The sequence below is a fragment of the Taudactylus pleione genome, unplaced genomic scaffold (genome assembly GCF_031769625.1).
Source record: "Taudactylus pleione unplaced genomic scaffold, aTauple2 ptg000128l, whole genome shotgun sequence".
NCBI classification, from domain to species: Eukaryota; Metazoa; Chordata; class Amphibia; order Anura; family Myobatrachidae; genus Taudactylus; species Taudactylus pleione.
Genome location: NW_028284530.1, coordinates 6,629,252 through 6,654,849, shown reverse-complemented (window position 1 = coordinate 6,654,849; position 25,598 = coordinate 6,629,252). Strand labels below are relative to the sequence as shown.

Below are 25,598 nucleotides of genomic sequence, written 5' to 3'. Positions count from 1 at the left end.
CTAATAACACCATTTCTCCTAACTAACAAAATACTGTAAGACCACCATGAGCAGAATCTGTCTAACTACAGGTATTTATCTAGTTGAATTAGTTTTCTTCTCTCGAGGTTCCTAATTCTAGGGACACAAGAGCAGTGTAAGCCATATGAACACCCACTTCAGAGTTCCCCAGTAGAAATTAATTTGAACATTCTGCGGAAACAAAAAAACACTCTTGGTTGGGTACGGGATGCTGGCTCCTGAGAGGGTTAGGATCCAGACACCTGTCATTAAGTATCTTAAACCTAACCACCCCAGCCTTACCCTAACCCCCCCCTTCCACTGCCTAACCCTAACTATCCACCTAGTGCCTAACCCTTACACAATACTTACCGTCAGGATGCCGGCACTGGGAATCTGACAGGTTTCGGGATTCCGGCATCGGCATTCTGAGCACCAGCATCCCGACAGCCTAGATTTAAACGACATCCCCTCTTTCTTCACCCTGACTTTCCTTGGAACCCTGTGTAGTGTCATGGTACACCTCTACCATTTTTGAAGTAAGGCGTACAGGGGGGAATTAAATTGTTTTATCAGTGTTTTTTCCCGTGATAAACATTTGTTTAGGTGTGAAAAAATGTAGTCGCTATTCAATTGTACATTTTTTGGTCGTGATAATTGTGATTTATCACGCCTACATTTCAGCCATCTGTAACATGGCTAGGGCTATTCAATTGTTGTAAATTAGGCGTGATAAAAAATATTGGTCGACCTATTTTTCACTTTATCACCTGTCAGTTCTCACCACCCCTAGCGAGTGTGAGTTTTGAATAAAAATAATTTTAATATTAGAATTTTATTAATAATTAACTGATTTGCTATTTTTAAGGGTGAATATAATTGATTTAATCAAATATTTAAATAAAATTACTTTGTTTGGGCTCCTTTATCCCCCTCTTTTGAGTTGGTTCAAGAAACTCCTCTCTAATCTTGTTACAAGAAACTGCAGCTGTGAGGAGGGAGCTTGTGCCGCGTAAAGCGACTAAGTCCTACTAAGCGCCCAAGCCCACGTTTTGATGCCCAAAGTGCTAACTTATCGCACATTTCTACTACAGTTGTGCTCCCGCGGCTGTATGCACCCGTACAAAGCAACAATGGAATTGCTCTGACTGGCGCTCGACTCCTGCAGCAGTGGATATAAAAAACTAAATTGACCCCACATAGGTAATAAACCTGGAGGAAGTAGTAAAATAAATATTTATTATGAATGCTTTCAGTCAACCAGAAATATATACAGTGACCTCAGTAGTGCCCCCAGTAGTGCTTCTTATATAGTGCCCCCAGTAGTGCTTCTTATACAGTGCCCCTTATGCAATGCCACCTTATACAGTACCAGTAGTACCAATGCTACCTTATACTACCAGTAGTGGTCCTACCTAGGTTGTCCTCCTTATAGAGTGTCCCCAGTATTGTTCCCCTTATGCAGTGTTCCCTTATACAGTTCACCCAGTAGTGCCTTTTATACAGTGCCCCCAGTAGAGGTCCCCCCTATGCAATGCCCCTTATAGAGTACCCCCTGTAGTGTCCCTCCTTATGTATAGCCCCTTAGAGTGCCCCCAGTAGTGTCCCCCCTTATGTATTGCCACTTGGAGTCCCCCAAAAGTGGTCCCCCTTGCCGCTTACAAAACGTAATCCTCGCTCCTGCTCCCGCCGCTGCCGTGCGCACCTTTGTCCTCCCACGTCGGAAGCTGGCGCTCCAGCCCGGCTCTGGCCATGGGTGCTTGGCTGCTAAAACACACTGCCGTGTCGGCAGTGTGTTTTAGCAGCCAAACACCCACGCCTGGAGCTGGGCTGGAGCGCCAGCTCCCGACGTGGGAGGACAAAGGTGCGCACGGCAGTGGCGGGAGCAGGAGCGAGGATTAAGGTACTGTAAGTATGTATTTGTAAGCTGCATGGGGGACCACTTCTGGGGGCACTCTAAGGGGCAATACATAGGGGGACACACTACTGGGGGCACTCTGGGCACTACACACCAGTTACCTGGACTGCAGGCCCCCCCGCTACCCTATTTCCCCCTAATTAAGCTTAGTTACCCCCCTTAATTAAGCCTAGTTTCCCCCGCCCACCCCCAAGCAAGAAGACTCTTACCTGGGTTCAATAGAGCAGCCCAATCTGCAATGCAGCTGGAGGGACGCTGCGTCTGGGTGTGCAGAAAAGCTCATCGCCGCCCAGCTGTTTTACACACACGAAAGGGAAATAATTGAATTGCGACCTAACCAGCAGGCTGGCTAGTCGCGATGTAGGCGAAAAAACAGGGCAGTGAAATAGCACGTCCCAAAAAAAACCAAACAATTGAATTCCCCCCACAGTTTTGTGAAATGGTGAAACTGCTCCATTAGCATCTGAGTTACAAGCTTGTGTAACTGCAGCAGCTGCTGCCTATTTTTAAATCCACATTCTATACTGTTGGGTAGACATGTGGCTATCCACTTATTAACTACAGTAGACTTACTGGTATTTATTTGTAATGTGACTTGTAGTAGAGAGACAGCAATAACGGACAACCGGGGCATTTTAATTCTAGGCCATCACTTGGATTTTAGGCAAGTGATCACTCAACATAAACTGAGCTGGGTGCAGTCCAGGCACAGGAGAACACTCATTGCACCATTTCACCATTGCCACATCTAGAACATATGGGAGCTCTAGTAGAACACAGGGTAGATCTGTCCTAATATATCAGCCATACAATATCCATTATAACATAATACTAATATTACCTGGCTGCCAGCTACCTATTTTTTATTTAAAAAACAAAAACATTTTGTAATGATACAATAGGTAGGCAAAAGCAGGCGACTCCTCACAATCAACACACTAGAGCAAAGTAGCATATCAGAATCATCAACTGACATATAAGTGAAAAAGAAAATAAAAAATAGTTGGAAAAGAATAGATAGAGGAGACGGAGGAAGAGGATGATAAGAGGGGGAAGGGTATATACAATGCAGGTAATCGGCAAGTGGAGGAGACTTATGGATTTGCTGTAGACTACAGGCGTATGAAATTATGGTCACTCGGACATACCCAATGTAACACTTCGGGCCGGGGTAAAAGTGCATTGTAGGTTAGGGAGGTCTTGAAGTCAATCCAGCTAAACCAGACTGCCTTGAACTCTTTGTATTTGTTGGGTTTGTGGAGGAAGATATAGGACCTCATTCAGACCCGCTCGTAAGCGGGTCGATGTTTGGCTGCGTGCACGCGCAGCGGCCGCACTGTGCGTGCGCAAGCCCCGGAGCGAGAGAGAAATTCCGTTGATCGACAGCTCGACCCGCTTTGTAGGCGTGGCGGGGGGTGGCTTCACAAATGGAGGCGTTCCCAAGCGAATGCCTGCGTTTGTGGGCGGCCCCACTGACATCACCAGTTGGAGCCGAAAGCTCTCTGGGCTTGCGGAAGACGAGACCCTACCACAAGGGTCTCGTCGCAAGCCCCGATGGTCGCGATGGTCTTGACCATCGCGACCATCATCCTGGCCGCTCGTTAAAGCTGTTGGTGGTAACCCATGGCCTAGCGAGCGACCAGGAGGCCGGATCATTTTATAGATGCGGCCGCCCTTATTCAGAGTGAACGCTCGCATTTTGCGAGCGGCTCTGAATGAGGTCCATAGTCCGTGGCCATGTAGAAGTTAAGACGCTGCCACCAATCCCAGGTCGACTGAGTAGTTTGAGAGCGCCAATGTACCGGGATCACCGCTCTGGCCGCTTTATTGAAAAGCCTGAGTAGCAAGTTTTTGTAGCTGGAAATAGGGATGTCAGAGTAGGATAATAATCAAAATTCAGGGCCTGTGGGGAACAGAGTAACCCAACATTTCTGAAACCAAGGCAATGCTTTTCAGCCAAAATGGCGCTATGCGAGAGCATCCCACCATATGTGCATCAATGTGCCTACATCTTTGTGACATCTCCAGCAAAGAGGAGATACAGTAGGGAAGAATTTATGCAGGGTAGTTGGGCAACGGTACCACCATATGCAATGAATCGCAATATATTGAATATTGTTGAATATTGTCCTGGCGTTGCAGTGCTGTACATTGGTATCTAAATGGGAAAAAGCTTGAACAGCACAGGTGTATACTGTTGGAGACATAGCAACTAATAATTAATTCAAGTGTTCGTGGTGGTTTTATTTTCTGTTACACAATACCGGTAACCTTTATCATCGACTGGTACTTTTTCCTTTTATGGTGTTTATATTCTAGTTAATGAGTGTGAATACAGTGTCTCTGGAGAGATTAGCTCTGAATTTAAAATTTTTAGTTTCTAGGACTGTGTTCTTCCTATTAGTATTGAATGAAACCATTGGCTTTGAGTCCAGCGTTGTCTACGTCGACAACAGGCTTGACTTCCTTCCTCTACTCCCTTTCCTGTTTGTGTATGGGAAGCTTCCCTCTGTGTGTGAGGACAGGAAGGTCACTCCTCCTGTGTAAGTATCGGCTCTGCCTGGATCTAGCTCCACACAGTTATTTATTTAGTACATGCAGACCTTTCTCTTGTTGGCCCCTTTCATTGCTTGTAATGTTTGGATTTGTAACATACAGCAGACTGCTGGAGCCTGTATCAGTGGTTCATAGAGTAAAACAACATTCTGCTAAATAAAATGTGCCCTGGCAAATATCACCTAAAAGCTATAGTTTAATTAATAACGGTCTTAATGGAGACGTGCTTGATTTATGACATTAAAAATAAATAAAAGAGGAACAGAGATCAACAACACTCTTTAAATTATGTATTATATTGTATGTTTGGAGATGTTTGACTAAATACAAAAAGGTATCTTTCATGATGGAGAGGTGATAATCTTATTTACAATTTTCATGAAGTCACAAGAAAATACGCTTGGTGCTCATGCGTTATGTTTAACGCGACTTGTAGCGCATGGAGGTAAGATGTATGTGTACACATTTGTACATCCACTTGCTTAGTGCAAATTGCCCAGCTGTGTACAGCGGTCTGAGGAGGGAAAAAGCATCAACCAATGACTGGTGTTGGGCACCAAGACTCATCAATGCGAGAAGTCAAGGAAGACTATCCTGTCTGGTACGAAACAAGAAATGGGCTATTGTGGCACATATCGCAGTGTGTCACAACATACAGTGGGCGGAATTCAATTGATTACGCGGTCCGGATCTCCTGTCTAAAGTTACAGGAGATCGCTGGCCGCTATTCAACTGATGCCGTTTTTCACGCTGATCGCGCCCATAGAGGTCAGGTTTAGCCGCGTAAAGCTGCTAAACCCGACCAAAGTGCTGGGTGCGACCGTGAAAAGTGCTGTTTGGGCGCCCAAACAGGTCACTTTTCGCACATTTCAGCTCTCATCCCCCTGGGGCTGCGAGCTGAAATGTAGCGCTAGCAGATGATCGTGCCCGACAGGAGCAAGAATTGAATAGCTCCGTCGGGCATAATAGGGGCTGGAAACAATTGAATTCCGCCCAGTGTGTTGAATCCTGCTGCATGCCAGTCAAGTTGCCATGCTAACCCGGGGATGTCACCTCTCCCCCCTCCTATTTGCTCTGGCGATGGAGCCATTGGCTGCACAAATCCATTTAAATAGTAATATTTCTGTTGTTACTGTTGGCCCTAATGACTATATAATTGCGTTATATGCAGATGATGTAATCTTAACCAATCCTACTATATCACTCCTGAATCTGTTTAATTAAATATATCTATATGGATCACTGTAAAATTATAAAATGAATGCTGACAAGACAGAATGAAATCCATAGATTTTCGCGTACCCTCTAAAGATCTTCGCTCTCTCCAAACAGCAGATGCAGTTAAATGGCACCCACATCAAATTAAATATTTAGGTGTATATTTGACCAAATCTTATTCACAGCTCTATGCTGCAAATTTTTCTAGATTACTAACTTAAATAAGTACAGACTTGTTAACTTGGGACAAATTACCTTTTACCTGGTTTGGCCGAATATTTTACCTTGTCTACTATACATTGCAAACACAAACACTCCAGATACATATTCCCTCCAACACAGATCTTCTCAAAAATTTTCGAACTGTACATCTAGCTTCATGTGTACACTGGCATTCTCCCCCAAGAGGAGAGGGGGGGGGAGCAGGTGCACACTATATGCACTAAGAATACAAATGATCAAAATATCTATAATAGACTGCAATAATTAACATGGTTTTAAATGTAAGGTTTCTTAGTACATGTTTGTCCAAAGATGTTTGCCCACCTACCACGTCACGGTGAACCTTATACAGGTGGGTCCCTAACATCTCTAATACTAACACACTAATTAATTTATCTAGGTCTTACCTATCATAGAGCCCATTAGATGTGTGTACTGCAATACAAGGACCCATACCAGTTAAAATCACCTGGGGCAGGCAGGAAGAGTGCTAGCCCAAAGAAGGGGTCTCACCTTCAGAATGTACCTTAAATACAGACACACAGGAAATGGGAGGGGCTGGCCTGTGCATCCTAATATTAAACATGATAATAGGTGCTACCATGCTGAGACCAGTAGTTCTACAGCAAAAAGGAGAGGGGGGGGAGCAGGTGCACACTATAAGCACTAAGAATACAAATGATCAAAATATCTATAATAGACTGCTATAATTAACATGGTTTTAAATGTAAGGTTTCTTAGTACATGTTTGGCCAAAGATGTTTGCCCACCTACCACGTCACGGTGAACCTTATACAGGTGGGTCCCTAACATCTCTAATACTAACACACTAATTAATTTATCTAGGTCTTACCTATCATAGAGCCCATTAGATGTGTGTACTGCAATACAAGGACCCATACCAGTTAAAATCACCTGGGGCAGGCAGGAAGAGTGCTAGCCCAAAGAAGGGGTCTCACCTTCAGAATGTACCTTAAATACAGACACACAGGAAATGGGAGGGGCTGGCCTGTGCATCCTAATATTAAACATGATAATAGGTGCTACCATGCTGAGACCAGTAGTTCTACAGCAAAAAGGAGAGGGGGGGGGAGCAGGTGCACACTATAAGCACTAAGAATACAAATGATCAAAATATCTATAATAGACTGCTATAATTAACATGGTTTTAAATGTAAGGTTTCTTAGTACATGTTTGGCCAAAGATGTTTGCCCACCTACCACGTCACGGTGAACCTTATACAGGTACTAAGAAACCTTACATTTAAAACCATGTTAATTATTGCAGTCTATTATAGATATTTTGATCATTTGTATTGTTAGTGCTTATAGTGTGCACCTGCTCCTCCCCCCTCTCCTTTTTGCTGTAGAACTACTGGTCTCAGCATGGTAGCACCTATTATCTTGTTTAATATTAGGATGTGCAGCCCAGCCCCTCCCATTCTCCCCCAAGACACAGAGTTTGGATATCCATATAAGCTGATACCCTTGCTTTATACTATTCGTCTAGTCTCCTATTGTGCTCTCCTCGCGACCATGTCATTCTGGGATTTTTGTACTTTGTTTTATAAACTTTGCTCATTTCTTCCTATTTTAACCCCATTGTGGAACAACAGCGACCCCCCCCCCCCCCAATCTTTTCATCTCAGGACTAGACACCCTATACCCTTTTTGCTAGGTATTGCACCCTTATGCTCATTCCCCCGACTTTGCAAGACTCCAATCTCGGTTCTCTCTTCCTCATAGTGTATTCTATCAATACCTACAAATCCGTCATTTTTATCAATCACTACAAGCTTTTGCTTCGATGTCTCCCAGCTCACTTATGGAGTCGCTGTGGCGCCTTTATCAGTCCTCTAAAGTCTTATTTCAACTATTTACTTAGCTCTCCTTTCTCACAAGCAACCTGAGAAGGAGGCACATGAACTGGCCTGGAAGCGAGATCTAGGGGAACGTTTGAGCCCAAGGAGTGGTCTAAAATCAAAACATAGGGTGGCAAAAAGTTCCACCTCTGTGCAAATTAATAAGAAGTCCTTTAAACTTTTATATCTCTGGTATTTGGTTACCCCCTCGGTTTTGTACTATTTACCCTACTATCTCTGATGTGTTGGCGTTTGTGTGGCCACCGTGGTACCCTGTTGCACATTTGGTGGTCATGTCCCCAGATTCAATGTTATTGGACAGTGATCCATGATGTCATTAGAACCATAACAGGGATTCAAATTCCTGCTTCAACATTTTATTCTTTGTTATCCCGTCCACTTCCACATAGCTCACGATCAACACAGAATCTGATTAAGCGTAAACTCCGCACAGCTGAATGCCAATTTGCTTCCAATTGGAAAGTGGTTTCCCCTCTCTCCCTTTCAGCCACAATAAACGCTATCTGGTTCACTTACCGGATGGAACGTATCCGCTCCCAGTGTCAAATGCAGGATTTTGAAAGGGGGGTTTCCAAATAATTGGTTACAGAACCAATGACAAAAAAGACTAACCAGCATAAGCCTGCAACATATACTTTGTGTACTTCAAGTGTTTAAATATAAATAACAATAAATATAAATAACAAGATATCTGGGCATAAAACTTGCTTATGCACAATGTGTAATGTATGTACAAACAAAATTTTAACTACCAGTGCAATTTATACCACACAGTAGTCCCTTATTCATGTTATAACACACAGTAGTGCCCCTTTTACACAATGCCCGCATTAGTGCCCATTATATACAATGCTCACAGTAGTAGTGCCCCTTATATACAATGCGCACAGCAGTGGTGCCCCTTACACAATGCCCCCGGTAGTGGTTTCCCTTATGCAGTGCCCCCTATTCAATGCCCCCATTAGTAGTGGCCACATTAGTAATGCACCCTGTAGTAATGCCATCTGTAGTAGTGACCCCAATAGTAATGCCCCCAGTAGTAGTGCTCCCATTAGTAATGCACCCTGTAGTAATGCCGTCTGTAGTAGTGACCCCAATAGTAATGCCCCCAGTAGTAGTGCTCCCATTAGTAATGCACCCTGTAGTAATGCCGTCTGTAGTAGTGACCCCAATAGTAATGCCCCCAGTAGTAGTGCTCCCATTAGTAGTGAACCCAGTAGTAATGCCCACAGTTGTAGTGCCTCTAACAAAAAAATACAATTAAAAATACAAACACAATACTTACCTTAAGCCCCACTCCTGCGTCTGCTGCCGTCCGGTCCACCACTTCTCGGATCTATGGGAGACGTCATGCCATAGTGCACACTGCAGAAGCTGGAGCTCAGGAGTGATCTCCAGCCTCCGGCTGCCACTGCGTAGAAGGAGCCAGGCGCCCGCCGGTAACAAAATGTCAGCAGGCGCCTGGCAAATGGAGTCTCCCTGCGGCGGCTGGAGGGGAGGTGTGGGTAGATGGAGCAACGGGCAGGGGGGGGTTCTAGGTACTCGGAACCCCCCCCCATGCGTGCACGTATGCCTCCATTATACATAACACTCCCGATGACTTATAAAAGTCTGAACTCCATGGATGACCCACTTTGGGACCGACCCCCCTGTTATCCACTATTTCCTTTTTCATTACTTGTATTCTACTCCCTTCTTTTTTTCTTACTCCTCATGCACCAGATGGCCCTATTACTGTTCTTATTTTTACTCTGATTCCCCCCCCCCCCCTTCTGATTTGCAAAGCATTATGTACATATGGTCATTGCAAGACTGGAGACCAATATTATTCTGTACACTGTTTTTCCTTTTCTATAGTGTACCCATAAAGCTTCTAAAAATAAACAGAGATTTTCAACAACAACAAAAAGAAAGAGAATCACAAAGTATTTCCTGGTGATGGTTAGAAAAAATTACACACATTTGCTTTTACAGATGTGTCCTCATACACCAAGGGGTATATTTACTGAAGTGGAGACGTTGCCCATAGCAACCAGTCAGATTCTAATAGCTAGAATCTGATTGGTTGCTATGGGCAACATCTCCATTTCTAAAAACTCTCACTTTAGTAAATATACCACCTAGCCCCAATACACCATGCGGTGCAAGTGAGCCGCGGTGAAGTGTAATGACTTTTTCTTTAAATTTGCATCTTATTCGAACCAGCAGACGCAGCAAAATACCAATGAATCTGTGCCAGAGCTGCTGGGCTGCGACTTTAGCCACACAGAAATTAGTTTAAGGTATGTACTAAGTCGCAGATGAAGTACAACAGAACTTGGTGTGAAAAAAAACCCGTTGACATTGCATTGTAGCACTTCGTATATAGATTCAGGCTCATTTGCACACAAGTGTCACATTATTCTGTGCAGTTTTAATTTGCATCATCATAAATGTAACATATAGGGAAAAATGTTTGGTTGCATCCGAAACGTTTTTTTGTGTTTATTGTCAAAATACTGTATTCATAGAGGATAAAATGCTTGTAGAATGTTGCATCTTGTAATTTTGATAGTGTGAAAAAAACATGACATTGGAATACTGCAAGAAACATTGCTTTGATTTATTTTGTATGTGCGTACAGTATCCTTCTGCCAAGACTGAATTCTTCTAGATTAGAGTGCTGCAATTATAGTTTCTAGTGTTCTGGCATTTTGCCTTGAGATATCTGGGATCTGATGTAGGTTTTGGGGACTGAGGTGCTAGGTTAGTGACTTATCCTCTAATAAATGTCATCGATATGTGTTAATGCACAACCTGTTGTGTTTTTTTTTTGTTATACATGTTTGAGGTTTGTCTTATCATTTTCTCTATGTGTGCACATATTTTAGGATAAATGGCAAGATAGTGTTATAGCTAAAGACTTTGGCTGTGCGCTAAATTTAAACTTTTTTTTAAGTGTTATTTTACAGTGGTCGCACTGCTGTAAGAGCTTTCCCAACAAATGAATAGTCCAAAATACTTATTGCTTCCATCTTCGAGCGTTCATCCTGTGTGGCGATCCTTATTAGCATTCTGTCTATCTTGTACTCTTATGGTTTTTTTTTTCACTATTATCTTTTCATGAAACGGTCTCTTGCCAGACATCACTAAAAATGATCGCCACATAATTATCAAAAGCGAAAAGTACGTATAGCTGAAGTTCTCATAGACACTGGGCAAAATCTGTGCTGTCCTGACATCTACTCAGCATTAAGCAGCATACTTAGCAAAATGCAGCTATAATACAGTTTTTATGTTGCTGTGACCTTGTATCACAGCAATTTACTTTGAATAAGTCTCAGCTCTCCAGTGATATGTGCTTGCAGTGGTAAGAAGTCTTACTGCTTGGCCAGCCAATGCCTAATGCATCTGTGCATGCGTGAACCAGTGAATAGTTTTTCTGTCCATATTTACTGCATAGTTTTAACCTTTCTATAGGTAGAAAGGTTACAATGTTTAAAATAATAAAAATCACATACTCTTACAGCAAAATGGCAGCATGTTATGAGGAACTTTTGAATTGTTTTTTTTTTTTAGACTACAGCTGTTCTGACATCAAATAAAATGTCAGACAATACAGCTCACCCTCAATAACATCATTTTACAATTCGCTGTTTTTTTTTTTTTTTTTGTTGCTATAATATTACTATTGGGGTATATCAACTAAGTAGTGTTTTTTTATGCCTGATTCTGAGTTTTGAGTAAACCAAAAAAGAGCCAGTTTGTTGGTGGCGGCTCTAGGGCGGGGCTGCAGCACAGTCCAAAATTCAAATAGGGGAACCACACCAACTGCCAGTGAGTCCCAGCCATCTAAGGGCTGTATTCAATTAGCAGCGTAGACTGACGTTTTTTTCGCCGTTGGCAAAAACTGACGTTTTTCGACCAAAAAAAAGGCTACATTTTCACCAAAACACAGGCGAAAAAAAACTGGAGAAAAGTTTTCTTCATCCCAGACCAGGAGAAAAAAATGCAAATCCCAATTTTGGCTAAAAATGTGGGGACTTCTTCCAGAACCCTTTGAACACCAGCCTCCCCCCCTAATGATAAATTAGTGAAAAACATTTTTGCAAGTTGTATACTTAGGCGAAAAACAACCACGCACATTTTGGCCAAAAAAAAATTAAAAAGATGTTGAAAATGGTTTTAACGTATTGGGTCTGATTTTTCGAGGGGCGGTATGGATGTGTCAAGTGTTTTAAACATCGCACGCGGTTGCAGCAGACATTTTTTTTTCATGGTTTTTAAAATTCCGTTTTTACGCCACGAAAATATACTTACACCCATTTTAACGTACCCCCAATCTAAAAAAATTGCTTTCTATCTTTTTTATAATACATTTTTACGCCCAAAACTTGCATTTCGTTTTTCGCCAAAGTACACAACTTAAGATATTTTTTTTTTGTGGTCATTTATCATTAGGGGAGGGAGTGTTCAAAGGGTTCTGAAAGAAATCCACACATTTTTAGCCAAAAATAGGGATTTTGCATTTTTTTTCTCCTGGTCTGGGATGGATAAAACCTTTCTCCAGTTTTTTTTCGCCTGTTGCCGTCTTCGCTTGCTTTTTGGTGAAAATTTCGCCTTTTTTTTTTTTTTTTTTTTAAACTTCCATTTTTGACGCTAATTGGAAACGGCCCTATGTTTGGCAGCGTTTGAAATGACGGTGTACTGTAGCTCCCCTATTTGAATTTTGGACTGCGCTGCAGCCCCACCTCTGGAGCCACCACTGCAACTGTGCACCTTGGTAACACTATGCTGCACTGCAGTTGGGGCAGATTTAAAATGTGCAGAGAGATTTAGGTGTGAGAGGGGCGTGTCCAAACTCAAATCTAAATGTAGTGTCAAAATACAGCTTTCCAGCATTTGTGGGCTACATGCAAAAGCATCAAATAGTTATCCTGCATGCTAAAACAATAAATGTATTTGCACCCCTTGCATTGTCAATGTACAGGTATTTGTTATTTTTAGCTTTACTCCCAACTCAAACAGGTCATGGGTGTTTTGCTTTTCATATCGTTGCTGTTTTAAATTCCAAAGTTGAACCTGGCAAGAAACCGTGAATCCTAATAAATTTACTACTTAGCATTAAGGAACCCTATCTATAAGCCAGGCTTGCCTACCCTCCTGATTTGGCCGAGAGCCTAACGATTTTCGGGTGCCGCTCCCGGCCCCCCATAAAGGCAGGCAAGCCTCCCGGAAGTCTCACACCCTCCCCACCTCCCCCCTGAAAAAAACAGAAATCCCCGCAGCGGGGGGCCCGGTGACGCGATTCGCGCAGAATCGCGTCATCGTGGCCCCGCCTCCTGATTCACAATGCCACGGCATTGTGAAGAGGGGGCGGAGTCACGATTATGCGATCGTGCGGCTCCGCCCCCAGTGTGACACAAAATGGCCGCCCCACCCCGGCTCCGCCCCCAATGGCCGCCCCCGCTATTAGCCGACAATCAGCTCCCTCCCGGAAGGCTGGAGCTGATTGTCGGCAAGTATGCTATAAGCTTATTCTACACTGCTTTGTTAATTTAATTATTTGTTTCATAGCGTTACAATACTCCTTTTTCTGCAATTTCCTTCTGGCTTTATACTGTATCCAGCATGTACTTATGTGCCATAACCATGGACTTGATTATACTGAACGTAGGGGGTATTCAACTAAATGCGATTTTGAATAGCGCCGCAAATGACTGACTGGACTTATTCAAATGTCCATTCTGTAAACCCATGACTAGAGAATTATTGTGAGCAGAAATCTGATTAAGCTAGTGCCACGTTGCTAACTGCGGGCTTACCACGCGCGCTAACAACATTGCGCCTGGCACATAAGACGGTGAATGATGTTTACCATAACTAAAAACCTGGCATTAGGTGCAGTAAACTGCTTCTCCCGACTTAAGTGCAGGGCGCGATTCGGACAAATGAATAGCTGCGGGCTCTCATTCCCGGCACTATTCAACATCGCACTTAATTGAATTGCCCCCAAAAGGAGGAACCACTTGCTCCATTTTACATCCTGAATCCAAAAATTTCACTACAAATACTCTTCATACGTATGTTACACAAGGTTTGCCATTCCTTTTGAGGTAAAGGCCAATGTACCTCCAGTTCTTTACAAGGAGGGCAGTAAAATAGGAAGATGAAACTAATTAGCTACAGTAGCAGTTATGTTGGGACTATTTCAACAACAGCTGGAAGAAAATGTTGATGTCTGTTGGAGATCAGAGGAACAGGATCTCTCTCTAGAATGTGATGTTGAACTTTATGAGCTGGCGATAAGAAATATAACCTGTGGGTGATTGATCACAGCTCAGACTTAAATACAGTTATGCATATTTGTCTCTTTAGGTGATTGATCAGTATGAGAAAGATGGCTTCCAGTTCTTGGGCAAAGTTTTTAACTCTTCGCATTCCTTTCTGGAAGATTTAACGGGTCTGACTTTACTGCATCAGGAGACACAAGCGGCAGAGGTAAGATTTCCCTGTACAATTTCTTTTCACTAGCTCACTCTGCTTTGTTCGTCATATGAGTTCTAATAATGAATAACAATTCAAATCATTTATAATTATTAATTAAATGTCACAATATTAAAGTATAACTCTTCCCTTTCTAATAGGAATCTACCCCCCCCCCTCCCCTCCCCTAGATTGTAAGCTCCTAGGAGCAGGGTCCTCCTCCCCACTGTCTCACAGCCTTCTTCTCTAGCACTTCTATGACAGCCTTCACCTTCCCAGCTGTATTGTGTATGGAGAATTGTGTTGCTAATTGTTACTTGTGTTCTGTTTATATTTTGGTTACTGTATTGTATTGTAATATAATGTTCTGTGTACCCTTTACTGTATGTACGGCACTGCGGACCACTTGTGTCACTTTATAAATAAAATTTTAAAATAATAAGCCAGGCTCAGAGATGTATGCTAACTAGATGGTTAGAGTACATCCCCGATGTTTAGGGGTCTGCGCAGGTCCTGCAATTTCAGTCACCCCTAGCCACAGCAGTGAGGAGCGGTGCCTCTGTTCCCAAAAATGGGGGCGTGTTGCCCCTGTTTCCCGGGAGGGACGAGGCCAGGCTGTGCTTCAGTGGATGCAGATTTCCTGGCTTAGCAAGTGACCAGGCACTGGCCAGACTTCGGTTTACGCAGCCTGGCCAAAGGAGCGGTGGTTGCGATGGCGATCCGAGGATTACAAATGCAATGCAGAAGGTGTCTATTTCCCATACACACCTCCTGCTGCATTGGCATTTTGTTGGACGGTATGGCACAGCCTCTTCTGGTCAGCTGTGCAGTACAATCCGTCTCTGAAACATGAATGTCTGGCTTGCAGTGATGTGCATTGTACATGTTGTAGAATCACTACTCAATTCAGCAGCACTAACTGATGTGATTAGAAATTAAACCCAATCTTGTTCTTGATAGTACTACAGTGCTGGACTACTCCTATTACAACAGGGGAGACCTAAGAAATTTATCTCGTTTGGAATTTGCTAAATCATGAGGAAGCTCAAGCTTCATGTTACGTTACACAGAGGCATGCTACATAGATCAATCATTTGTTTAAAAATAATTTTTGAAAGTTGAATTCTATGGTTCTGTGTTTCTTGTAATGTAAATGTGATGACACTACTGTATATATTGAACTGTATAACCTCATCCCTTATCTAGCAGAATGATTTGGGTACGGTGTTCGGTACCCCTGCAGGTTGGGTGATATGCACCAATAGACACCACCACCACCACAAATGCTACTTTTCCTGCTGTGGCTGGTAAGTCTACATTTGGCTGCCACTGGCACAGCCACCCAATCTGCTAATCCTACCAGAATACATAAAACGGATGCCTTTTTTGTCGTAGGCTGCACTCTGGGCTGCACTCTCTTTTGCAGGTGACAAAATAGAGCTGTTCCCAGGGCACGTTGCTGTGTCCTCCAGTGATGAGAGCTGTAATACAACTGTATTGATCTGGCTGCTCACCAATGACAGGCCAGCACCTGGCTGGGCCAGTGATAACAACTGGCTGTCATTGGGGCGCTGGAATGCCTATAATCACTTCTTCAAAAGTGTCTCCTTCGCAAAGGCTGTTGGAGGAGGTGGTTACTATCTGAGTACAGGTTATTTTTCGGCCTGTCTCCTGATCTCTCTGACCTGCAGCAACATAGGCTGTCTTCTTCAGTAGAGGTGAGATGGTATCGAGGCAAAGATATCAACCTCATTCTTGGAACACTTTGGGCCTGATTCAGACCCACTCGCGAGCGGCTGTCCACTCGCAAGTGGGTCGATGTTCTGGACTGAGCATGCGCACGACGGAAAGTCGGAAAGTCCTTCGCTCCTTGTGTCCGATCAAAGGGGGCGTGCTGTCAATGTTGATTGACAGCACGCCCCCTTTGGTAGGCGTGCCTCCCTGACGGGGAACGCCTCCCGTCAAAAGCTGGCCCACTGACATCACTAGTGATGTCAGTGGGAGTGATTTTGGCTCTGATAGAGCCAAAATCACTCCGGAGCTTGCGGTTGAAAACCTCAACCGCAGGCTCCGGCTCGCAAATTCGATGGTCGCGATGGTCTCGACCATCGCGGCCATCAAAATGCACGCTCGTATAGCCTGTGGGTGGTGACCCACAGCTATACGAGCGTCCAGAAGGACGCTCCATTTTCATGGAGGCCGGCCCTCATTCAGAGCGTGCGCTCTGCTCAGAGCGTACGGCTCTGAATGAGGGCCTTTATCCGCTACCATAAATAACAATGTCCAAAGAGTAAATAAAAAATAAAAAAATCATTGAAAATGTTAACATTTTGTTTGATGTCTGTTTATAGTACAGGATGGGCCTGCTACTATTGGTCAGCTAAGCTTGTAATCTCACCAATCGGTGCATTGGTGTTGTGTTGTTTATTCTTGTACTGCTAAGAAACCGTAGCATGAAATCTTAGTATCTAACTGTCTTATAGTAGACTTGTTTACTTCTATATATCTTGTGAAAATGATTCTCCTAGGTCCGCTTGCTGTAAATCTTGCCTGTCTGTGTCTGCTAATAATAGAAAGGTGATTTAAGTTACTGTGGAAGCTATTTGAAGACTGCAGTTACCTCATCTCCTAACATAGCTTCCACCTGACCATTCTGATCTAGCCCCTGGTTGCTGCACTAGACAAGAATTTCATACTGTTCGCTGCAGTATCCAGTATCAAGAATGTGTGATCTGCTCATCAGTACTGGGAGGAGCTTACTGCCATGCTGATGTGGTTGGGGTATAATGTGCACTCTAATAGAATAACTAGTAGATCACCCGGCCCTGGCCAGTTCTGGCTGTTCAGATGTTTCTATGCAGATAAGTACTCCATACATTATTAGCATCTTTTCTTTTATAAGGTGCAACAAGGATCCTTAGTGCCATACAAAGGATATGGAACAACACACAGCAAGCGGCATATGTACAAACTAATGCAGACAATTCCACAACGTTACATAAACACGTAATTAGAATGTAAAGTTAACAGTTACATAGAGAGAAAACAAATGGGATAGGGACTCCCTGCCAGGGGCAGAACTATGGGAGACAATGGAGGCGCTGGGCGCCAGCACTGAAGGGGCACCTCCTCCATCGCCCACGATATAGTAACCCCACTTAGGGCTGTAAATATGTACCTGTAGCGTACCGTCACGGCCGCTCAATACATGGCACCTCTTCCTGGCACCTGAGAAGCCACCATAACCATATACTAGTGCCGCTTCCGTCTATCTATAGCCTGTCCCCTCTCATTGATGTCACTGCTCCTCAGCAACTTCTCATGCCAGTGTGACTCTGATGCCCCCCATCACCCACAACTCCCCGTCCCACTCCTCCCTGGCAGAAGCTCTAGCCGCAGACCTGTGTGCTTGAGCAATAAGTGCGGCTGCAGATCTTCCAGGAGCTAGATGTCAACAAGGATGCACCAGACGGAGCTGCGGGAAAGAGTGCATGGGAGACGGGGGCCTGCGGCACCAGCGTCTGAGTCTGGGGGCAGAGCTTTACTGGAGCAACTTCCTGGCATGTGAAGCAATCGGCAGTAGACTGGGCATTTTGTGTTTTGTAGTCCCACCACAGTGGCAGTCTTACGGTATCTTTTTTTTTTTTTTTTTAAATGTTTTTATTGAAGTCAACAAATACACTCTGGTACACAAGTAAATATGACAAGAAACAATGACATAATCACAATTTATAGCATACAGTTCACTTGTGGTTTGAGGTAATAGACTTGCCACAATTTTCTCTTTTTACCGATCAATTGAAAATTAAACCGTAATATATTATAATGACTTCAACCATAATAGAAGAAATGAAGGGGGAAGAAAGTAGATGGGTGATGGGGGGGTGGGGGTGGGGGTGGGTGGGGTTTTAAGTATAAGAAGAGAGAGATGAAAAAAAGGAGAAAATAAATAAATAAATAAAAACAGAGAAGAAGAGGAAATAAAGTGGGATGGGGGTTATGAGCCATGCACTCCCAGGGTCAATCCCTCACTACTCTTCTTTTATTTATGTGGGGGGTTTTTTTGTTTTGTTTTCTCTTAAGCGTAAGTTATTGGGGGGTCTTGTATCAGTATTCTAGTTTCATACCATTGTGTTGATTTGAAACACTGTTGTATTTGTCTTTTAATCTCAGGATTTAAAGCCTCAATAAAGCTTTCCCAAATTAAGAAGAATTGTTCTGCTTTCTTTTCCTTGTTGATAGAAGAGTTGACCCAATCCATTTTGAAAATATAAAATAATTTCTCTTTGAACATGGTTAATGAAGGAGGGGTAGGAGCAATCCATTGTTGCAGGATACATTTTTTAGCTACAGCCGAAATAATTAATAATAATTTTTTACAACCCTTGGAAACTCTAGTCATTCCTGGAATATAACCCAATATTGCCCATTCTGGTGTTAATGGAAGATAATTGATTAGGTCAGCTAGCACATATTGTTTCACTTCCATCCAAAAATTTTTGATGACCCTACAGTCCCATAGGCAGTGGTATAAAGATGCCTCTAAATGGGCGCATTTTGGACACGCAGAGGAGGTTGCAATACCAATCAAGTGACAACGTTTGGGAGAAAGATAGCTCCTATAGAATAATCTGTAGAACATTTCTCTGTAAATTGTAGCTGTCAATGTTTGGAGGGAATACTGTAGCGTGCGCAAAATATTAGTTTCTGTTAGATTTGGAAAGCAAGTCTGCCACTTAGTGATACCAGTGGAGAATGTTCCCGTAAAGTAAGGAATTCTTAGTAGGTGGTAAAACAGGGATATAGCCCTATACGGATAGCCAGCAGACAAGAAGGCAGTGTCTAACCTATTATCCCAATCCAAGGGAGATAAAAAAGAGTCTTACGGTATCTTAACTAAAACTTAGTCCTCAAAGCCCCCACATCAGGTGGTTTTCCATAGTATTAGCTAGCGGGGCCCGTCCCCGGAATGCAGATACACTCTGGGGATTCTATAAATCTGCAGATATCTCCCAAAAAAGGGTGTTTTGAGGCTATATCCTGCAAATATACTTTAGTAAATAGGCCTAAAAGAAACGTAGTCACATATTCGGGGGGCGGGGGCCGTCTCTGGGTGTCTAGGATGAACTTACGCCACTGCTCCCTGCTGCTTATTTTGAGTGCTATAATAGCTAATGCAGCAATGTGTATAAACCATGTTCTTGTCCTGCATTGTATTGTACTGTAAGTTACTGGTTCTTGTTCACTTATTCATGTACTGTGTGAGGCGCTGCGGAACACTTGTGGCACCATATAAATAAAGGATAATAATAGGGTCCCGCACACAAGCGCTTACCATCTTGAGGGATCATAACATTCTAGCACAATGAGACATTGCTATTTCTCACTGAATTGATGTCATGCTACTAGTTATTAAATCATTGTTTATTATTATTATGATAATGATGAATATTTGTCCAATCATCAATGTTTTCCTAACCCCCCCCCCCACCAACCCTCCCTTAGGGGTGCCTAACCCTAACCTCCCCCCCGAGTGCCTAAACCTAACCCCACCTTCCCCGCTGCCTTAAACCTAAGACTCCCGGCGGGGTGCCTAACTCTAACCTCTCCCGGGGGTGCCTAACCCTAAACCCCTTCCCCTAGCCTAAACCTAACCCTCCCGGGAGACTTCCTAACCCTAAGTCCCCCCCCCGGGAGCCCCTAACCTAACACTCCCCCGGCTTACCTTTGATCGGAATGCCGTGCTCCCGGCGTAGGTAAAATGACAGGCGTCGGGATTTCAACGCCTGTCATTAGACTCTTGAAGGGATTAGACAGTCGGGATGCCGACGGTCGGGATTTAGACCGTCTGCATCCTGACTGCATCCTAAGGTGCCTGCTAGTATGCATTTGTGAGCCAAATATGGATTTTTGTGAGTCAGTTGAGGAATTTATCCATATCTGAGAGACCAGGGGGTATATTTACTTAAGATGTGGCTTGTAAAAGCCGCTGCGTTAAGATAGAAATTTAAAAGGGAAATGCTTTTAATAGCAAAATATGGCCGCTGCTTAGTAAATATCCCCCCGAGACTCATATAAAGAACAGTAGCAATGAAGGGGGATGTGGGGCACTTGGGTGCTGACACCTGCATATCATAAATGGAAAAAATATTACAATGCTATTTCTCTGCAACTATATGTGTTCCTTCATATAACCAAGATATTGCTGAATTACGTCTGCTGTAGTGCTGAATCTTAATTTACCATGGCTTGAATATGTATATTATGTCTTTATATTAATAATAATTTTTTTATTTAGAGGTTGGTGCAGCCATCTTGGGCATGCTCAGTTGCTGTTCTTATGCTGGGTACACAGTGGAGGATGTGTGTATCCAGCGATGGCAGATGCAGCGGTACAATCTATATCACACTGCACGATCTCGTGTACAGCCGTCCGATATATCGTTCCTTCGCCGCATCCAGAGGTATGGTGTCGGCCCCTGGATTTTCTTATCTGTCTCGCATGCACAGCAAATCAGAAGATGCGACCAACGACGCTTGTGACAGCGCGATAGTGCGTACGCACTGAGAAATGTGACTGATATATCGTTCAAATCTGCGTCTGAAAGATATATCATCCGATATATCTCCGTGTGTACCAAGCTTAAGTACTCATTCATATCAGTCTCTTCTGGGGTACTACACCAGTTTCCTAACACTAGCACTGTGAGGCAGCATTGCTAACCACTGTGCCACTGTTTTATTTCATTCATGTTTTCAGAGAGGCCATACTTCTATTTAAACTATTTTATACCAGATTTTCCCCTATTCTGTCTCCAGGTAACAATTGTTTTCAGTCTAGTAACCTTTCCCTGCACATTCTGGGGTCTATTTACTAAGCAGTGTTAGGAGACAGAGTGAAATGTGATAAGGTGCCAGCCAATCAGCTCGGAACTGCCATCTCACAGGCTGTGTTTGAAAAATGACAGTTGGGAGCTGATTGGCTGGCACCTTATCACTTTCTTATCACTTTTCACTCTGTCTCCTAACACTGCTTAGTAAATAGACCCTAAATGTTATAATTCCTCTGTATGATATTTTCCACTGTAATCTAATCCTTATACTTTTTTTTTTTTATTCTCGTTCCATCTCAGTTCATGGGATTGTCTGTTCCATTTGTGTCCAAGCATGAAAAGAGCTGCTCAGATCAAGATATTTTTATTTAATTTTTTTAACGGTTTCACGTGATGTCTCTCCTTATATTTGGCAGCTGACTTCCTGGGTCGTGTTAAAACGTGTTTTAGGATCTTTAAAACAAAATTTCATTGTGTTTCTTGCACAGAAAAGTTACTTAGCAACAGTAACCATTATCTGCAGGGACATAAAGAGAGTGCTTAGATTTATTATCTACTGCTGGCTGTTAGAAAAGGAAACCCCGGCCCTCAATTACACAAGGCCGTAAGGGACCATCCCAGTTCTTTAGGAGGATAGGAAATAAAACCCCGTGCTGTGTCAGGTTGCTGCTGGTTCAGCAGGAAAAAAAAGAAGCCGACTGTCTGAAAATGTATTAATGATTCTGGACAGTCATGTAATTGCAATCCCCCGTCCCTAGTGTGGACTTTTTTTCTCCTTACAAAACTTATAACGTACAGATCTAATTCTTCTTTTATGTGAAATGTGTTCATTCTTCAGCGGTTTTTCTCGCCTTTAGGATGACTTTAGAACATTGGCTTGTACGATGATTTTTATCTTTCTAGCTGCCGTTTGTCCTATTTCACCATGTATTTCTATCATTGGGCATTTGTATTACCAGGCAGAGTTTTACCGTACCAATGGACAAAAAGTTTCTCTCTGGATGCAGTTATTTGCCATGCAGAAATCCCAGGGTTGTATGTCCCAGGCAATGGAAATAAATTCTGCCGTGTGATCTAAAGGTGCCCACAGACATAGCGATGTGCTCACGATCAGCCGATGTGTACGATTTCCCTTGAAACTCTCCTCGGCAGCTCTGCACACGATCTGCACACAATTTGGTGTCCAATCTTCATACGATCTCTCCTGCATCCAGACTTTTTACAGTGCATCGCCTCCTAGATTGTCAGATCTGCCCTACTGCACGGCAGATCTGACGATGCGATGTGCGACCATCGGGGACGGGCATCGCATCGTGATCCCGAGTGGGGACTCACGATTTACTCAGGATTTGGCCATATTTTACACGATCTGTCGTTCCAATGTGTCGGAATCGGCCAGATCCGGTAAAATATCGCTATGTGTGTGGGCAGCTTAAGTTACTTCTAGTTCAATACGTACATTTAACAACAAGGCTTATACATGTTCTTACTGATTTTTTAAAGGATCGTTATCAAGCGGCATAGTTATTTTGGGATTATGCACAGTGATGTTATTCCAATTGTTGAATATCTGCAAATATTGTTTTTTTAGCCCAGATGCCCACTGGTACCACATTGGAATATCCACTGGTAAATGGATTTCACTGTAGGCTTCACCAATGCATACCTGCCAACTCTCCCTGAAAGTCAGTGAGATTTCCTGAAATAATAGTGATCTCCCTGGAGGCTGGGGTGCAATACAGTCATCCATCTCATTTCACCATTGGTAGAAGAATAAGAAGAATGTGTGCTTCAAAAAAATGGCTACCGCCCTCTGATGGGTACATGAGTGGGTGTGTGCCCAAGGATTTGTGATGAATTACAGGTGCTTTGTGCCCAAGGAAGTATGCTGATATACTTACAATGTGTGCTCCATTACAGGGCATGTATGTTTTCATTACAAGGTATGTGCTGCATTACAGAATACGTGTTATGGATTGCATGAACCTGGTGTAAGGGGGAAAGTTAAAGCGGGTCATTTAACATCTTACTTGCCAACCAAATGGCTGCTACCTCCCAGTCGGCACTGGCGCTGCACGACTGAGGTGGGCGGGTCTGTGGGTATGATGACGCCATGCCCACACTATACAATGCGCAATTACCGGCATTATGAAGAGGTAATGCTGTGCTATGCAATGTGATTCGACGTGAAGTGAGTCATCGGCTTGTACTGACCACTTAATTTGAGAACTGGGCGTTCGCAGCCAGGTTGCTCCAGCCTCCGGGAAACCTGCCCAGGAGCGCCACACGATTTTCAGGAGCCTACCAGCCATTCCGGAAGGGTAGACAAGTATGTTTAACAAGCTAGTAAATCGCACAGTGCAGTATATTTTTAATGTACAGTGGGTTAATGGGATATATTTGCCAACCATCTCTGATTGTCAGGGAGACTCACTGAAATAGGAGCAATCTCCCTAACTCCCTGACGAGTCTAGCAATCTCCCTGATTGCACATTACCCCCATTATAAAGCTGTTATATACTTTGAGGGGGGGGGGGGGATTGGAGATATATACATTCAAATGGTTTAATCTGTGCCAGTTCCCTGCATTGGTCATAAGGCACAATGATCCCTATGGCTTCATGCATTTTCATCTCGTGGCCACTTATATGGAACCCCTTGTAAAACATGAGCAAGAATAAAAAATATCAATCTGTTTTCATCAACAAATAGATCTTACTAACTGCTTTGGGGCTCATTTACGTTTGGATGGAAGTTCATTTTGTGGCACACCTCTCCGATGTAGCAGTACATACACTTTACCGCCACGCTCATAATGGTGCTATTACAAACTCCCTGAAATGCTTTTTCAAAAGTAGGCAAGTATTCGTTGTACCCATCTTATGTCATGCAGTGTCACATCAGATAAATAATTAGCTCTATTCATTGTTTCTAAATTAAAAGCTGCAATAAAATAGAGGGAGGTGTCTGAGGGGGTAAGGGCATACTTGCATACTCTCCCGGGACTGGCTGGAGCCTCTCGAAAATTGGGTGCCACTCCCGGCACCCCGCAAGAGTAGGCAAGTCCCCTGTATTGTCCGCTGCCTGCCCGCACGTGAAAGTGGGTGAAGACGTGATTTGCGCTGAATCGCATCATCGTAGACCCGCCCCCTGCTTTGTAATGCTGGTAATATCGGCATTACAAAAGCGGGGGGCGGGACCGTGATGACACAATACACTGACACGCCCCTGCTCCGCCCACTTCAGCCTCTCCCGGAGGGGGCTGCCAGAATGTCGGTAAGTCCCCATTCCCCCTCTCTGACCATCACCTACTTTTTTTTTTAACCTATCCCTCTCTCCTTCTCCTCCTATACCTCCGAAAGCCACCATCACTAAGCGTAACATTGAAGCTATCAACACAACTTTCTTTTCTTCCCTACTTGACTCACTTCTCTCCCCTATCCTCTTTTTCTCCTGTGCTGAACAAGCTGCTTCCCTATACAATGCCTCCCTTACTTCTGCTCTTGACTCTGTTGCTCCGGCGATCACTACTCCCCTTCACAAATTCACACCTCAACCATGGCATTCCATCTGCACCAGATACCTGCTGCAAAAATGTTCACGAACCGCCGAGCGACAGTGGAGAAGATCACGCTCTCAGGCAGATTTTCTCCATTTCAAATTCATGCTGTCATCCTACGGTGCTGCCCTTTCCTTCTCTAAACAGTCATATTTGAAGAATCTCATCTCCTCCCTGTCCTCAAATCCCCAGCGTCTCTTTTCCACCTTCAACTCCCTCCTCTGCCCACCCCCTCCTTGTCTCCCCTCCTTGCTCTCTGCCACTGACTTTGCTACCTATTTCACATCAGGACAAGTCAGGACATCATATCCAACCAGTCCCACAGCTCTCCACCTCCTCCTTTCCCGGATCACCCCTCCCCATCCATTTTACCGACTCTGACATCCTTCTCCCCTGTGACTGGAGAGGAAGTTAAGGCCCTTATCCAGTCCCCCCCCCCCCTTCCACCTCTCCCCTCGACCCTATCCCCTCCCGCCTCCACTGCGACCTCTCTCCTTCTGCCTGCTCCCATCTTGCCCACCTCCTTAATCTCTCCCTCTCTTCTGGCACTGTTCCTTCTGCATTCAAGCATGCCCTTGTCTCCCCGTTCTTAAAAAAACCTAACCTTGATCCTAACATTCTCTCTAAATACCGACCAATCTCTCTCCTCCCTTTTGCCTCCAAACTCCTTGAGCGTATTGTTTACAACCGCCTCACCACATTTCTTTCCTCCCACTCCCTCCTTGACCCTTTTCAATTTGGCTTCCGTTCGCTCCACTCCACTGAAACTGCCCTCACAAAAGTCAGCAATGACCTCCTTGCTGCCAAATCCAAGGGCCACCACCCTCTTCTCATTCTCCTTGACCTCTGTGCTGCATTTGACACTGTGGACCACCCTCTCTACCTCTCTGACCGTTCCTTCTCTGTTTCCTCTCACAATGACTCCTCCCCCCTACAGCCTCTTA

General features: G+C 43.9%; 1 protein-coding gene across 1 annotated transcript in view; it reads left to right on the top strand.

The window, feature by feature from the left end:
• ATG7 (autophagy related 7) overlaps positions 1-25,598 on the top strand; it is a 288,071-nt gene that overhangs the window by 119,679 nt on the left and 142,794 nt on the right. Inside the window, exon 18 of the mRNA XM_088472722.1 lies at positions 14,155-14,277. Coding sequence (XP_088328848.1) covers positions 14,155-14,277 — 123 coding nt within the window. The remainder of the gene's footprint in view (positions 1-14,154; positions 14,278-25,598) is intronic.